Source organism: Miscanthus floridulus, chromosome 5, assembly GCF_019320115.1.
Source record: "Miscanthus floridulus cultivar M001 chromosome 5, ASM1932011v1, whole genome shotgun sequence".
Taxonomy (NCBI): Eukaryota; Viridiplantae; Streptophyta; class Magnoliopsida; order Poales; family Poaceae; genus Miscanthus; species Miscanthus floridulus.
The window spans coordinates 77,395,611-77,412,286 of record NC_089584.1 but is presented as its reverse complement, the minus strand read 5'-3'; the positions used below and the strand labels follow the sequence as shown (position 1 = coordinate 77,412,286).

The 16,676-nt window shown below is 44.5% G+C and overlaps 1 protein-coding gene across 2 annotated transcripts; it reads right to left on the bottom strand.

Moving 5' to 3' along the window:
• Positions 1-3,399: 3,399 nt before the first annotated feature.
• LOC136452394 (uncharacterized) lies at positions 3,400-11,572 on the bottom strand. 2 transcript variants are annotated; one of them, XM_066453007.1, is made up of 4 exons: positions 9,194-11,572; positions 7,390-7,497; positions 5,580-5,689; positions 3,400-4,102 (listed from the first exon to the last, which is right to left on the bottom strand). In XM_066453007.1, the coding sequence occupies exons 1-4, from the start codon at positions 11,493-11,495 to the stop codon at positions 4,025-4,027; spliced, it is 2,598 nt and encodes an 865-aa protein (XP_066309104.1). In that variant the 5' UTR covers positions 11,496-11,572; the 3' UTR covers positions 3,400-4,024. The 2 variants fall into 2 exon arrangements, with proteins under 2 accessions (XP_066309104.1, XP_066309105.1); XM_066453008.1 differs by lacking the exons at positions 3,400-4,102; positions 5,580-5,689 and adding an exon at positions 8,160-8,216.
• Between the last annotated feature and the right edge of the window lie 5,104 nt (positions 11,573-16,676).

The following is a 16,676-nucleotide window of genomic DNA, read 5'->3' as shown; positions in this document are numbered from 1 at the left end:
AGAGCTAGAGCAAGTTTGCATTATGCTATTTGTCATACTAATCAAATTGCTCTAGTTGATTTGTAGATTTTTAAATAGGCTATTCACCCCCCCTCTAGCCATATTAGGACCTTTCACAGAGGAGATGATAAGTGACTGGACGCTGGGTGAGTCCGATCGGGCATGACCGGATGCGTCCGGTCATGAAAATTCACGTTTGGAACCTTACTGGAAACGACCGGACGCTGAGGTCCAGCGTCCGGTCACTTTCTAACTGACGCGTCCGATCAACTGATGACCGTTGAAATCTGACGAACGGTATTTGAAGTGGGGGACATGTGGCGTGAATCACGTGACCGGGCGCAGAAGGCCAGCGTCCGGTCAATCGGACTGGAGCGTCTAGTCACCCCGCACCGTACCCAGTGATGGGGTACAACGGCTCTATTTCGTGGAGGCTTCTATTTAAGCCCCATGGCCGGTTCAAGCACACTCTCTTGGCCATTTGCATTGACATAGCAACCTTGTGAGCTTAGCCAAAGCCCTCCCACTCATCTCCATTATTGATTTATCATTTTTGTGAGATTGGGAGAGAATCCAAGTGCATTACTTGAGTGTTTGCATCTAGAGGCACTTGGTGTTCATGTTTCGCTGTGGGATTCGCTTGTTACTCTTGGTGGTTGCCACCACCTAGATGGCTTGGAACAGCGAGGATTGTCGAGCGGAGGGTGGTGATTGTCTCTGGCTCCGATCGTGATGATTGTGAGGGGTTCTTGACCTTTCCCCAGCGGAGAGCCAAAAGATACTCTAGTGGATTGCTCGTGGCTTGTGTGATCCTCATCTTGTATTGGTTGTGCGGCACCCTATTGAGGGTTTGGTGTGTGATGCCAATTAGCGCGTGAACCTCCAAGAGAGTGAATCGCCACAACGAGGAATAGCTTACCGGCAAGCAAGTGAACCTCGGTTAAAAAAATCATTGTGTTCATCCTTTGATTCTGAGGTGATTGGTCTTCATCGTTATTCATCCTTGTGATTGATTGGTTCATTCATCTACACAGCGGTATAACTTTCTTGATCACTCTCTTTACATTACCTCAAACTAGTTGTCAAGCTCTTTAGTGTAGCTAGTTGTGAGAGCTTGCATGCTTGGTTGGTGTGGCTCTTTAGTTAGCCTTTGAGAGCACACTAACATAGAGTAGTGTCATAGCTATTATGTGAATAGACACTATCTAAACTAGAATTGTGATAAGTGACTTGCCTTTTGAGTAGGCTAGCGCAACACTTGTTTCACCTCATAATTGTCTAACCGTTGTGTTAAGTGTTGTTGTAGAAATTTTTAATAGGCTATTCACCTCTCCTCTAGGCATTAGGACCTTTCAACAACATAATTGCATGCTTTAATTTAACGTTGGTCAAAATTAAAACATACAACATTCTTCTACATTAATTCTACATCACCGCTGGACAGAAATAGAACTAATGCATGGAAAGACTTATGAATAAACTTATAATATTGTTATCACCAACGTTGGTTAGAAAAATAATAATACCATAATTTAACTTAAACAAATATGACTACTCCTCTAATTAAATTTTCTCGTTGGTTCTAATTTAATTAAAGGATAAATATAAACAAAACAACAGAAACATTAAGATGAAAATTTATCTACTTTTCAGAAGCATTTTTCTATACTCATCTACTCTCTGGAAAATTATCCCGTTGGTTCAAATTTTTTGACAGAGATTTAAACCTCCAAATTTGACTAAAATTCATCAAAAAATGTGCTTCTAAAAATAGATAAAACTAAACCTTTCCCATACTGTTCTCACGGTGTAGCGGCGAATTTGGTCGCGGCTCAGCGGCGCTCCCCCGCGCCTAGGCGGCAACCTAGGCCTGGGCTGGGATTTTCCTTCCTAGCCTAGGCCTAGAGCTGGTCCGGTTGCCGCCAGCCGCCGATCTTCATCGGATGGCTGGCCAGTGATTTCGGCCGGAACAAAAAACCGGCGAGCCGGCCTCTTCCCCGGAATCCTAGTCTCATTTCTCCCTTCTCCTCCTCTTTCTGCGCTCATCGAGCGGAGGAGCAACGGCGGCCGCCCATGGCGGCCGGAGGAAGGTGGCGGCGCCGCCGTAGGCCCCCTCGCCGGCACGCGTGTTCGCACGTGGGTGAGCATGTCGCCGCCGAGTGGCCTTGCAGTGGTGCTCTGAGGACGAGCTCGTGGCGTAGCGGAACGCGGTGAGCCGGTGGCTCGGGCCTTTCTTCCCGCTCGACGGCGGTAGCGACGGCGGCAGAAGAACCTAGGTAAGCCCTTCCTCCTCTCCGTCCTCTCATCTAGGGTTAGGGTTTCATCCGAATCGAAAAACAAATTATCTCCTTCCATTTTCTTCCCCAAACCTAGATCTACACGCTAGGGTATGGCTCTGATACCATTGTTAGAACTCTAGGATCATCTAGGCGTAGATCAGTGGGTGAATTATTTTCTATTTGTGATAAAACAAAGTAGTTCATCCTAGACATGAACTAGAGAGAGAGGGAGGGGTAGAAGTGGCTGATCATCGGGCTTGGTGGAGGAAGAAGCCATGGCGGCGGTGTCCGATGAGGGCGGTGTCAGTCCAGTGACAGCGGCCTGATGTCGAGGACCGTGGCGACGCAGATCCAGTGGCGGTGGAGCTTCCCGTCGCTGTCAGCGCCCCCTCTCGATCAGACTAGGGTTTGTCGGTGGGCTTTGTGGCGGCGTCGGTGAACCTCATACCACGAGCCCTGACCCCCACCTCCTCTTTATAGCGCTGCGCGACGGGGGCCCACCAACCATGATTTGGTTGGGCGCCCCCGATCAGGGCGTGAGTCAGGGTCTGACTCGGTCGCTGGACCGAGCCGGTGGAGATCAATCTAACATATTTTAGTTTTTTTTCATGTAGTATTGATAGAATGTTCCACCGTGTATTTCTTATTATTCACATAGTATTCATCTATGATATACTTTAGGTTGCTCGCCTTGTGTTCATGGAATATTATATTTTTTATTTTACTATATTACACGACATTTTTCTTTTTTCCTTTTGTTTTCCCTTTCCTTTATATTTTTTATTTTCTATTAATTTCATTTTCTTTTATTTTGTATTTTTTTCCTATATATGTCATATCCATGATCTCGTGGTGACCAACATTCTAACATATAATCAGGTGTTGGCTAATGCTGCTACCTCTAGCTTCGTGCTCCACAACCCAGCCATTGGTCCCTTATACCAATCCTTGCGGCACTGATTGATGCTACACAACTACTTAGTACTCAAGATCCAAAGAGAGATGATCCTTGCTGCACTAATTGATGCTACACGAGGAAGGAACTACTCAATACTCAATACTCAAGATCCGAACAGAGATGAACGAAGTTGCAGACAAGTTAGCAAAACAGCCAAGACAGGCATCGATCAATCTTGTCAAGCTTCAGCACATTCTCAACATTGTAACATCCAACTGGCTTTACAAAACTTTGAATGGGGCTTGTTGCGTCCCATTTCTGTACCATGTTTATAATGAATGAATGAGTTTCCCCTTTTTTGCAGCACTACTTTAGCCGTACTTTTCAGCGCGAATGAACATCCTCTCACAACATTTCAGCATAAGCATTAGCATAAGCTAAATTTCAACAAAACGAACAGGGCCAACTATCATTAAGTACCTTTTCTTTTTACCTCTTGTTGCCTCCAAAGGGCCATAAAAGCGCTTGTGATTGTGCTATAACGCTAAGGATGCAAGTGGGTTGTTCTACGGTTCGTACTTCGTAGAGCTTGCAGTTCATATTCCCTATGATAAGGCTATGGCAGGGTGTAATCTTTTCGCTTATACTAGATCCGCTTTTTCATCCCTAAACTACAGGCTGTATCTGAAGCTATCCACTCCACACTTCCACAGCGCACAGGCCATTTGAGGTTACAGCTAGCTTCACCATCTTCCATGGTGGATGACTTGCGAGTTTTCCATGGCAGCTTCTGAAGTTACGGGCACTATCACCTAGGTTCCACGACCTGCCCTTGTTAAAGCCTGACCTAGCTCTGGTGAACTACCTCTTGCAGATCAGGTGACACACTCTGTTCCATCAATATACGCGGCCGAACATTACGTTCCTGGAGAAACAAAATCTCATAGATCAGTGCATTGGTACTCAGCAAAATAGCTTTGCAGACATAAATAACAATTGACAGTACAGAGGCGATCGTGTGGCCTTTGGTCCACCCATTTTGAATTGATGCGGGTACTACTACTTGGAAAGTGTGAAAGTTGAAGCTAACAATGTTGAGGCACAGCAGACAGTTCGAGAGCTCCAGGTTCATCAGTGGATAGCATGATTACCAAAAAATCACAAGGAATGACAAAAGATTCACATGTTGGCAATGATTCAGAAAAGGCACAGACATCTTTCTCAAACGTGCTGTCATGGAAAGGTTTATTTAAGAAGCTTGTTGATTTATCGTTTAAACCTGCTTTTGGTTTAAGTTTGATAACTTAGTTGATTGCAAAGGTACAACCAAGCTGATGACAAATGGGACCAGGCCTCACCTGTAATTGCACAGCACGGTGGTATGAAGCATTTTCCACAAAAAAGAAAGGCAAACAACTCAACACTGTTTAACGATGGGTGACATTTTCCATTGGTAACATTAACAGGTCAATTGAATCACCACACTAGCATACATACTACCTAGAGAATAGTGATTTAGCCCAACATCAGAATAGAGTGATGCTGGTCCCAAAAGGATCTTCACAGTTCTCTTCATATCAGCAACTTGAAACTACCACTAAGGATTAACACTTTCTCTGATGAGGAATAGCATCTTAACCAAAAAAAGTTATTGAAGAGGGCCGGAAAGGCTGAATGTGTGCAATTCGTTGTTTGTTGTCCTTTGGTTCAGTAAATTTGGAGCATGGCAGAAAATTTGAATGCTTGTTTGGTTTCACAAACATTCCAAACACAGGGTAACAACTTTAGGCATACTGGATCATCCAAATACCCAATTCAATGTGGATACTCACAAGTTAGTGGCTCGCAAATGGAAAAATTGTTTGGTTGATCTGGAAAGGCAGGAATATTTGTTTGATGCCACTAGACTGAGTTTTGGACTGGACTGCAGAAGAAGGCATGTGAACCTCTTCAACAGCAATCCACACTCTTGCGGTGGCTGGCAGAAGCAGCATAAAATACGATACATGTTTGGGCTAAGGGGCTACTTAATTTGGTGGAATGTGGTTATCAAGTTCTAATGCCTTCTTTGTTTGAGTCATTCTTTGGTATGGTCAAATCTAGCCAAGGACATATGTATCTTCTAAGTCTTTAATTTGGAATTTTGTTAAGCTTTTTTATATAATGAAACTAGATGGGATTTCCTCACTGGGAAAAAATAAAATAAAATTAGATGAATTGGGAACTAGAATCTAAGGCAAAGATATTTCACATTCCTTAAAAAGATGGATAAATAATTTGAGTGCCACCTCATATAAGTAGTGAAACTACCTTTTCAATGGCATATACCTTTTTTCATCAAATATATTAGCACAACAAAACACATGTAGCAAGTAAACTATGTGGGAAGTTGTAGTTCTTACTCCGATTTCAGTGACAAAAAGACAGTTGGAACATTTAACAGCAGGAGCCCCAAAAGGATACATCAACAATGTATCACATTGTCCACAATACACCTTACCAACTTGATGTTCTGCCAAGAAAGAAAAGAAGGTAAAACAATCTTTGAATGATAAGAGAGTGCATAGATAACTTTAAGAATTACGTGAGTCTGTAAAAGCTACTGAAATATGAAGAAGTCTATGAGAATAAGGGCGTGTTTGCTTCTCGGCCGCCGCTCGCCACAGCTAAAGTTAGGCAGCCACAGACAAAAGGCTGCTGCCTGGTTGCTCGCCTCGTGATGCGGCCGCCACAGTTTCTATCGTACTGTTCCATGGCGGGTGTAGTGGCCAAAACGCTCGCCACAAAGTGTGGCGCGGGCTCTGCTGCGGTGGCAGGCTGCGGCCGGCTACCAAACAGCCCCTAAGTTAATACCAATTCTGAGCCAAAAAACAATCCAAAACATGCAAACATGTTGCGTGGAAAACTTCAGAGGGCATGTATAACGCAACTTAAAGCAAAGGATAAGAACCTCCGCTAAGTCTATGTTTGTTAGATAATCTGCTGCATCCCTTGTGTGAATACGCAGCAGGGGAAGACGGCGCCGAAAAGGGCACCCTGCTGCTGCACTGTAGCAGTTGCAGGGGCAGGCGCCAAACGGCTCACCTACCGCACTGTAGCCACAGCAGGGGCAGACGCCAAAGTCAGCCCTGCTGTCACATCTAGTCACTGTAGCAGCATGGCAGCCTGATATGTCTGTACTAGTGTTAGATGGATAGAGTTGTATATATAGTTTGCCACTGTAACTCAGTAAAGAGAGCGAGTTCAGATTTGTCATCTCCTATACAGAACTCCGGCCAACACTGGTGTCTCTGCTGTGTGTGTATGCTCTGTTCTCCCTCCCTTCTTCTACCTCTAGCCATAGTGTGTGGTCGGCAACGACAGTTCGTGGTCAGCATCGCTAGTGTGTGCTCGGCAACACTAGTGAGTGGTCGGATATCTCCGTACCAGAGATCGAGGGACTAACAATGTTAATATACTTATATACATGGCAAATCAAACTAACTCTAGACAATGATAAAGCAATGAAACTTTTGAGAAAAAAAAAAGAGTCATATAATTACAGCAGAATTACTTCCTCCAAGGAGGAATATAATTCATCTAGCCTTGATCACTCTTCTGCAAATATAAGTCCAGCTAGTAACCTTTTTTACTCATATCCTGTTTTGCTCCTTTTAAATGACACTTAATTTGAGTAAAAATGCTGGCCACATTAATTTTGACAATGACTGGTGGGCAATTCTAATCGCGATTAGTCAGGCTGATCGGTGCCATGGCGACTAGGATCGATTAGACAGTTTGGTAACATTGTCTGGCATACTCCTTGTGTCCCTAAAAAAGAGTCATTCTCGCTTCTTAAAAAGTCAACAACTTTTAACTTTGACCAAACATATTTAACAAAATATTAATATTTATGGTACATAATTAGTACCATTAGGTAGATCGTTGAATATACTTTCATAATAAACTTATTTGGAGATATAAATGTTGCACGCATTTTCTACAAATCTAGTCAAAGTTGAGAAAGTTTGACCAGCACGATTCCCATAGCGACTCTTTTTTTTGGGACGGATGGAGTACACCTAAACTCCCATACATGAGCTTTGCGTGTCATTTCATTAAGAAGAAAATATAGTACAAGGAGAGAATAATGAATGATTTTCAAAGAACAATTGAGAATAAGGTACAAGCAGAATAAGGTGAGATAATTTTTAAAGTAGAAATAGCACGCACCTTCCAGTACAAGGTTTATTGTCGAGCAACCAAAACACTGAACATGAACAGCGCCCCTAGGATATACAACAAGCTGACGACAACATCCGCATACCATTTGACCAATTTCTGTGCAAGTCACCAACTAAGTTAAAAATAACACAAAGAAAGGTACAAGCCCCCCACATTGCACACAGTATTTTTTTAGAACTATAAAGGGCGTACCCAGTGCAGAGAGCTCCCGCTTTGTGCGGGGTTTGGGGAAGGATGTCAGTGGCAAGCCTTACCCTCGCCTGTGCAATGCGAGGAGACCGCGACTCGAACCCGGAACCTTCCGGTCACAGGCGGTAAGACTCTACCGCTTGCACCAGGCCCGCCCTTCATTTTTTAGAACTATAAATCTCTTTTAAAAAGATTGATCACTGTTATAACATCCTCGATTTCTTCATTGGTACGGAAACTGACTTCTTTGGTTTAGAATCTTAAAATTTTGTATGATTGAATCTAATAGTTTATTACTTCCTCTGTTCCAAATTATAAGATGTTTTGACATTTCTAGATACATTGCTTTTACTATGTACTAGACATAGTGCATATCTAAGTGCATAGCAAAAGCTGCATATCTCAAAAAGATAAAACGTCTTATAATTTGGAATGGAGGGAGAATTATATTAGGCCACGGGTCACTCAGAAGAGTTTTTGCACAATGCATAGAGTAGCATCTTGATGTTCAGTTTAAACATGAATCCACAAAAGGTTGGATTAAAACCTCAAGGTAAGAGCTTGCTTACAATACTGCCCATACAGATTTCGTCTTCTATTTATTGTCCATAAAGAATTTGTTTCAACTGCAATCAAACAGCACAACTTCCTCAGCTCTAAAACCACATTTTCTGACTTTCATCAGTACCACTCTTTTGTACTCAGATAAAGAGAGGAATGTTGAAATAAGGATTAAATGTCCTGAAAAAGTAAGCTCCATATCTACCTTTTTTACATTGCTTTAATTAGCATTAACATATTGCATATTCCACAAAGCTCAAACTTACTGCAGCTTAATAAGATCTATTTTTTGGGATCCCCAAAGGAGTTAAGGAGCTAGACAGCATCCTGGTCAAGTAGCAGATGCCAGGACTGCTCACCAGTCTGCTTCTAAACAGCCTAAAGAGAAGTTCTCAGTTAATTGCCAATTTCTCCATTAGTCATTCACAGTATCTAAAGGCTTGAGCTTTATGCATCCAAGCTTTCTCATCTTATCTTAATGCAGCAGCTTGGTACTGTATAGTGTATACTTTGTTATAGTGATATTAAAAAATAAAAATAGATACATTTTGGCATGCTATTGAAGTGCCTGAACCGTGACTTGGGGCTCTTGGTGGGTTTCAACTCTAGCCTACCCCAACTTGCTTGGGACTGAAAGGCTATGTTGTTGTTGTATACATTTTGGCATGCAGTTAAGTAAACTGATGCCCTTTGTCGAGTGCATTATTGTTGATCAAAATATACCGGTACAACTACATGAGATAAAAATAGAGCAATAAGAACATAAGATACTAGCACAGAACATACTATATGAATGCTAAGGTATCTAGACTTATTCTTTATTTTCTATCATACTATTTCAAGTTAAATTACATGGTAATAATGTAATATTAACCATTTGCTCTGTTGATGTCCAGAAATTCCTCCACTAGATGTGCAAGATCTATCAAAGGTTTGTTCTGTTTACATTTACCACATAAGCCATGAACCAGATAGATGACCAGAAAATTACTAAGTAAAAACAAAGAAAAGTAAGTTTGCAAAAAGATGGAAAAATACTGACCAAACTTCGAGCAAAGAGGTGGTGGCGGTGGCAGCTGATCCAAGGAGTCAAAATTTTCATAACCTGGGGGTGCAACCTCTGGTGAACAAGTAGTGTCCTTCACAGATGGAGAAGACAGGTGTTGCTCTGGCTGTGGCAATGACCTCTCTTCACTCTTCGATGGCGACTGCTGCAGGATTGTGCTTTCCATGTCTGTGCCTGTAGCTGATGCATGTGTAGAGGGGTCTATTGTCTCAGCTAGACAAGGAGAGATCAACTGAGAGGACTCCGAATTCTCAAAACTTCTAGGAGCTATCTCCAGCGATGTAGCTGCAGCATCCACTGCAGGGGAAGAAGCCTGTGGCTCTAGCTGTGGTGATTGGCCCTCACAACCATCTTCCGTTGCTGGTGGAAGAACAGAGCCATTGGCTTCTTCCGCCGCTCCTGCTACAGGCGGCGGATGACGCACTCCTTTCATTGTGACTGTCTTCTTGGTCCCTGCATCAGCCAAGATGTCTGGAGTATGATCAAGAGGAAGAACCAGAGCTGGTGGCAGCAGCTGCGAGGACTCGATATTCTCAGACCCTAAAAGCACCATCCCTAGTGAACAGGTTGTATGCTGTGCTACATGAGATAGCAGAAGGGGAGGTTCCGGTGGCAATGACTTCCCTGGTTTACTCTCCGATGGTGGTGCCAGGACAGGTTTGGCATCAATATCTAAATCCGTTGCATCTAATGCAGGCGATGGCTGAGGAGCTTCCTCTGATATCACAGACATGGCCTCATTATCAGCTGAATTTTGCAGTACATGTGCAGTCTGCACCAGAGGTAGAGAGGGAGGCTGTAGCTGTGTGAACTTTAAATTTTCAAACCCTGGAGGTGCTGTATCCGGTGAACAGGGAATGGCTTGCATCATGGGAGAAGGTGATCTTGGCAGTGGCCCTTGCAATGAACTCCCAGTTCCACTATCCAATGGCAGCAATAGGCTCCGCTCTGTGTCTATCTCCACATCTGTTCGCTCCAATGCCAGCACTGAGCATTCCTTTTCCATAAATCCCACTGCCATTGCCTTGGTGGGAGCCACATCGCGCAACACATACGTGGTTTCAGCTATGGGTTGAAGAGTCGGTAGCGGTAGCCATGATGACTTACAATTCTCAAAGCCTGGAGGTGGTGTATCTGGTGAACATGGAGCAGCTTCTGTTGTGGGAGAGCATGATCTTGGAAGTGTTTGCCCCTCTTCCCCTCTCTTCAACAGCGGAAATAGGCCAGGTGAAGACAGTGACCCAGTTGCTGCATCTGGCGTCGTGCCCATAGCATTGGTGGCAGTCACTTGTACCACAGTGTGTGTGGATTCAACCAGAGGATTAGGATGTGACAATGGCAACCATTGAGACTTACAATCTTCAAACCCTGGAGGAACCATCTCCGGCGAACAAGGCTCAGCTTCCATCCTGGAGGACGTTGTTGTCTCCTCTGGCCCCTGCAATGATCTCTGTGCTCCAATCTCTGATGGCCCCTCACCATGAATTGCCTCCATCGCAGGCTGAGTACCTTCTTCTGAAGCCACTGCTGATACCTTGCCCGCTGCATTTGAACAGACATATGTGCTTTCAGCTGGAAGATGCAGCGGTGACTGTGCGAACTCCGAGCTTTCACCTGGCGACGGCCCAGCTGCTTTTGCTGACGTTCCTGCCACTACCTCATCCACCGGTGCGTCTGGCGAAGCGCCTGTGCATCCATCCGGGTGGCACAGCGGCAATTGCTGTGCAGGCTCTGAATAATCACATAGTGGAGGGGCCATTTCCAGGGATGGTGGTTGCGGCTGCTGCTGTGGCAACAACACACCCGGCCCAATCTCCATCGGCGGCGTCGGCGGCGCGGACTCGTTGTGCAAGTGCGCGTCCGTAGACTCGGGAGACGGGGATGGCCAAGCGGCTTCTTGGGACGCCACTGCCACCGCCTCTGTAATGGAGAGGCCCGTCGAAGCACGCGTGGCAGCAGCCGGAGCAGTACGTGGAGGGGACAGTGGCTGTGGCGCACCCGGCGACGCCTCCACGATTTGGGGAGATGGAGAGGGAGAAGGCGACGGGGATGGGGACGAGGACGAGGCCTCCACCTCGGGACAAACTTCGACCGCCAAGTTCGCCGGAAGCGGCGAAGGGGAAGCGGACTTCTTCGGAGAGATCGCTTCATGTGCAGCCGCCGCCCCTGGCGACAGCGGTTCCGCCTCATCGATCGGTAGTGGAGGCGGCTGGACCGCCTCAGGATGCTCCACTGTTGAGCTCTCAAGCGGGTCGGTTGTCCCTGGTGAGGCCGCCATGGGCGCCGGCGATGGCGGCGGTGACCGGGACGGGGAAACCGGAGAGGTTGCCGAGAAGCTGAGAAGAGATTAGTGTGTGTGTGTGTGTTTTTTGAGTTCTACTGTTTCATGTGTTTCACTGGACTTTAGCCTGCGTCGGACGGTTTTACCTCGTTAACAGCCCGCTGGTATGAAATGAAAAGAATACCCTTTTTAGACTATCTTCTTACTCTAAAATCCAACAAAAAATACTCTAAAAGCTAATACGTCGTAGCCCGTTTTTTCTTTTCAAACTCTAAAATCCAACAAACTACTAATCTCAACTATCACAACAGTTTAACTGCACGCCGGTTAGATAGAAAGGACTTTCAAAGTGATTTTACCGTTGAGCTGGAAACGGACTGCAGCCAACTTCGGGAAGCAATCACATCACAAGCCAGAGACTTGGCGCCTGGTGGAGTTTTGTCTCGTAATATTCACTCTTACATGATCATTTTTATTGTAACAAGATTTTAAATGTCCCGCATTCTTGTAACTCTATGTGAGCGAGATTACTAAGACAGCATTGAGTTGGGATCCGGGTCAATCCCATATGTGGAACTACCCCCTCCCAGAGTTTATAAACATTATGGTAACTCGCGAGACCGTCGAGTCCACGTCTATGAATGAAAGGCCATGAGGGCCAAGTTGAGATTAAAAAAATGATAACACTTTTTATGGCTTTTAAACCATAAAAATATCTCTAAGTTTCTAAGATATTTTGAAACAAATCTTACAGATAGATTGAGGCATGAGAAACACAAATAATACATTATAAAATATGATAAAAAGTATCTAGAAGCTTCTAAAAATTAGATTTGTCTCTAGAGAGATAGACAAAAGATCTATGAAAACATGGAAAACTCCCAGACATTCTAATAAACGTATATATATGTTTTAAAACCTTCACAACAAAAAAAATATGAGATATAACCAGCATAAATGTAACATACATTAAAGCGGAATGCATTGATGTTGGTTGCATCTCGTCTTTTTATTGTGAAAAGTTTTTAAAACACTCTTAGACATTTATTAGAATGTTTTAGGTCTTCTTTTAAAAAAATGAAAAATTTCCATTTTCTAGCTAAATCTAATTGCTTGAAGATTCTAGATATATTTTCTTGGTCTCCAAATATTTTATTCGGATTTGTAGTGTCCCAGTATATATCTAGGATTTTTTATAAGCTTATAGATATTTTTCATTGTTTATTGAAAATCATACAAAGTATTTAATTGAAAATGATAAAACCGCTTCTAACCATGATAAGAGATAATTCAAAAGATTTTGAGGATTGAGGAAGATAGTTTTTACGTTGATGTTTTCGGAGGGAAGCCTAAACTGCTATGATAGTTCAGGGAGGTAAAAAGAGATATTTTTTCTTATAAATTTGGTTGTTTGACCTGCTCACGAATGGAATGAAATCCATGGGAGGCCTACTGACCCATGGACGGATTTGTTCAGGTTCTGTGGGCCACGAATAAGGTAATGATATAATATGTGGCTTTATATGTGTTTGAATATGTATTTATATATTATCTCACAAAAAATTCTTCTTCGGCTGACTCCTCCGTCACTTGCATCGTCCAATTGGTGGCCTCTCCCACCACCTCGCCAGATGACGCCCCTGCCTATCCCACTGTCATCTCGACCACCACCACCGCTAGTTTAGCAACCTCGTTAGAAGACTCTTTCTAAGTCTGCAACCATGACCACCCCCACTAGTTTTGCAGCCTCGAACCCTGATGGCGGTGAGAACTTGAAATGCTCTAGGAAGCGGATAAAGGGAGGTGAATAGCCAATGAATACTAAAAACAAAGACACTAGTGGAAATTTAATTAGTAACACAAGAGACCCTAATATAATAATACTACTTCTAATTAGATGTTTGCTTCCTGTGGTGACAAGTGCAAGCAACTGAACTCTAAGAATTTAAAATAACTCAAAAATAAAAAGCCACATTCAAAACCAGCTAGATGGTTAAATTTATATAGTTCGAGGGCTAGTCTAGATTTAGAATTGCATGGCCAAAAACAACTTGGACAGCGTGGTCAACAATACATTTCTTCTTCTTTTTTATGGTAAAGAAGTTCACATCGTAGAGGTTGTTGAGAAACTTCACTGTTACATTGCTATCCTACTCGATTTTTTTGTTGTCATCCAACCTGATCTTCAGTGATAATCTCTGTTTGGCACTACTCCAACTTTATTGCACAAACTCTATCATGGGGCAACTTCACAAACCCCTTAAGTTTCTAGAGCATCTTTAGGTGCACTTTCAACTTCATATTTTTTTTCCTAAAAATAGAGTTTGTGTAGCTACACCTATTTAACTGAAAAACATGGAACAGAGCTGGAAAACATGGAGCGGAACAGTCCTGAAAGTGCAGTCAAGCCTTAATTATAGGTTTTGGTGATAATGGCCACGCAATTAGAGAACTAATAAGATTTATCAAGATGACATACAGGGAATTTATATTCAAGAATGCTACACGAAACAGATGAGCCCCTAATTATAAATATAGATGGCTGCAAACTAAAAAGATGTTTAAGATTCTTTTATATCTTGAATTTGAGTATAGAAAAAACCGTACTATAAAGGGGATACAATGCTTAAGCAAATATGTGCTACCAAGTGTTTAAACAACCACAAGCATCCTCAGATCCATAGCCAAGACAGTCCCCACTTCACTATTACTCTTGCTGTCTTGCGTGGTGCGGAACTGTCGCACTTGAAGAGAGTCACTGACGCACTTGGGTCGTGGCACAAGGAAGTTAGCGCCCACACTGACTTTCCCGGATGGCTCGAGACAAATTAAACGATCTCGCCCAACCCCTTGGGTGTGGGATCCATCTCGCCCGACCCTAAGGTCGCGGGATCCGTCTTGCCCGACCCCTTGGTGCGGGATCCATCTCGCCCAACCCCAAGGTCGTGGGATCTGTCTCGCCCAACCCCTTGGTGCGGGCTCTGTCTCACCTGATCCCAAGGTCGCGGGATCCGTCTCGCCCGACCCTAAGGTCGTGGGATCCGTCTCGCCCGACCTCGAGGCCACAGGCTCCGTATTGCCCGACCTCGAGGCCGTGGGCTTTGTGTCACCTAACCCCTTGAGTGCGGTGACCGTTGAGGGTTGGGGGTATATATACCTTTCCCTTTCCTTCCTAACGGCTATCTGCGATTTAAGTAACCGTTGGGGCTGGGGGGTATATATATACCTTTCCCCTTCCTTCCCAACGGTCACATGTATCTTCTTCCACACTTGAGCACGTCAAAGTAGAGCTGGAGCTCTCTCTCTCCCTCCATTGTTGACCTCAAGCCCTTAAGCAAATCCATTGATTTTCCATCAATCCTTGAGAAAAAGGGTCCCAAACTCGATTTGAGAGCAGCTCCATTGATTTTCTAACTCTAAAGAGCACTTGGTTCACGTTTTGGCCGGCAGTTGTGTTTGTTACTCTTGGAGCTTGGCTCCTAGCCGGCTAGAGCATCGCCCGTGGAGCTTGTCAACTTGTGTGGTAGTCCCAAGAGGTTTATAACCATCTCTTGAAGCTAGTAAACTCACCCTTCATCTCAAGAGTTAAGTCTCTTGACTTGAGAACGAGGAAGGGCTAGAAAGCTCTAAGCCTTAGTGGTTAACCTCAACAACATAGAGGTAGGCAAGCTTGGGTGGCGAGCCGAACCATAGGATAAATAATTGTGTCACTTGTACTTGATTTATATTACTTGCATGACATATTATGGTTGAGGTGATTTCTAGAGTTTTTAGTCGATCTACTTGTGTGTGGTATTTCTACCACTTCTAGCTCTTGATCTGTGATTGTCATACCTGCAGTAAGCTAGGAAATTTCTCCGATCTAAGTTTTCATTCACGGATTTTGAACTGTGACTCAAAGTTGTCTATAGGTACGACAGTGCCACTATTCTGGTCCAGTAGTGTCGCCCTCCAAAGCGGCAGTGCTATAGGGTGAATTTGATAAAAGTTTGAGTGTTTATTTTGATAGGCCTATTCACCCCCTCTAGGCCAACCAGAGATCCTACAAGTGGTATCAGAGTAGGTTACCTCGTGTGCGCTTCACCGTGTGAGGCATGGAGCCCGAGGGGAGGATCCGGTGTTGTGAAGCCCATCAACGTCGATCCGGAGGACGTTGGGCTGCATGACACTAACAACACTGAGCTTAATGCCTCTACAGCGAGCAACTCCACGCTCCCACAGCTAGAGGCAACCAATGCCGAAAAGCTCAAAATGAAGAAGAAAGAAGAAGAAGAAGGACAGTTAGAAAAGAGAAAAGAAAAGCAAGAGAGAAGAAGAAGGAGCAGCAGTGGTTAGAAGAGAAGAAAGCAAGAAAAGAAGAAAGAAGACTCAAGAGAGAAGCTAGAAGAAAAAGAAGAGAAGCAAGAAAGAAGAAGTGTGGGGGTATTAACCCCTATACCCTTACGGCTAAGCTTGGGCTGGCCCGGATCAATGGGTTCAGTCCACCCGAAAAACGACGTGCGGCTCGGTTCACCTGATCGGAGTCCCGCACAAGGAATCAAGATGGATTTGGCGACCAAGCAGGATCCTGGTCGGTTAGAATAGGAATCCTTGTCCGGCCACATATGGCAATTATAACTGACTAGGATTAGTTTCCGGATCTGTAACCCTGCCCCCCGGACTATATAAGGCGGGCAGGGGACCCCTCTAAAAAACATCTCTCATTGACATACAGCAATACAAATCAGACGCAGGACGTAGGTATTACGCCTTTTCGGCGGTCGAACCTGGATAAAACCTCGTGTCTGTCTTGCATCACCGTCTTGTTTGGGGCTTGCGCATCTGTCTGCCGATAATCTACTACCTTGGGCATACCCCTAGGTAGACTGCCGACCATATTTCGTCGACAGTGGCACGCCAGGTAGGGGGTGTGCGTACTGCTCTCCAAGCAAACAAGATGGTCATCATCTCCGGCTCCATGGCTACGCCCAACGGCCTCACGTTCACCGTCGGCCAGATCACTTGGACTACCGGCCCTGGCGTCTCTATCGCCATGACCGCGGAGGAGGCGTGGATCCAACCCGCGTCGACGACTACTTCACCTGCATCGGCTACAGCTCCGACCACGGTGAACACGGCTCCGACCACGGTAAACACGGCTCCGACCACGATGAACACGGCTCCGACCACGATGGATCT

Coding starts and splice junctions, on each gene's coding strand:
- LOC136452394 (XM_066453007.1), bottom strand. CDS start 11,495: ATGGCGGCCTCACCAGGGACAACCGACCCGCTTGAGAGCTCAACAGTG. Junction 7,498..9,193: donor ACCTCTTTGCTCGAAGTTTG/GTCAGTATTTTT, acceptor TGACTTGCACAG/AAATTGGTCAAATGGTATGC. Junction 4,103..5,579: donor TTTTTGTCACTGAAATCGGA/GTAAGAACTACA, acceptor TTGTTTCTCCAG/GAACGTAATGTTCGGCCGCG.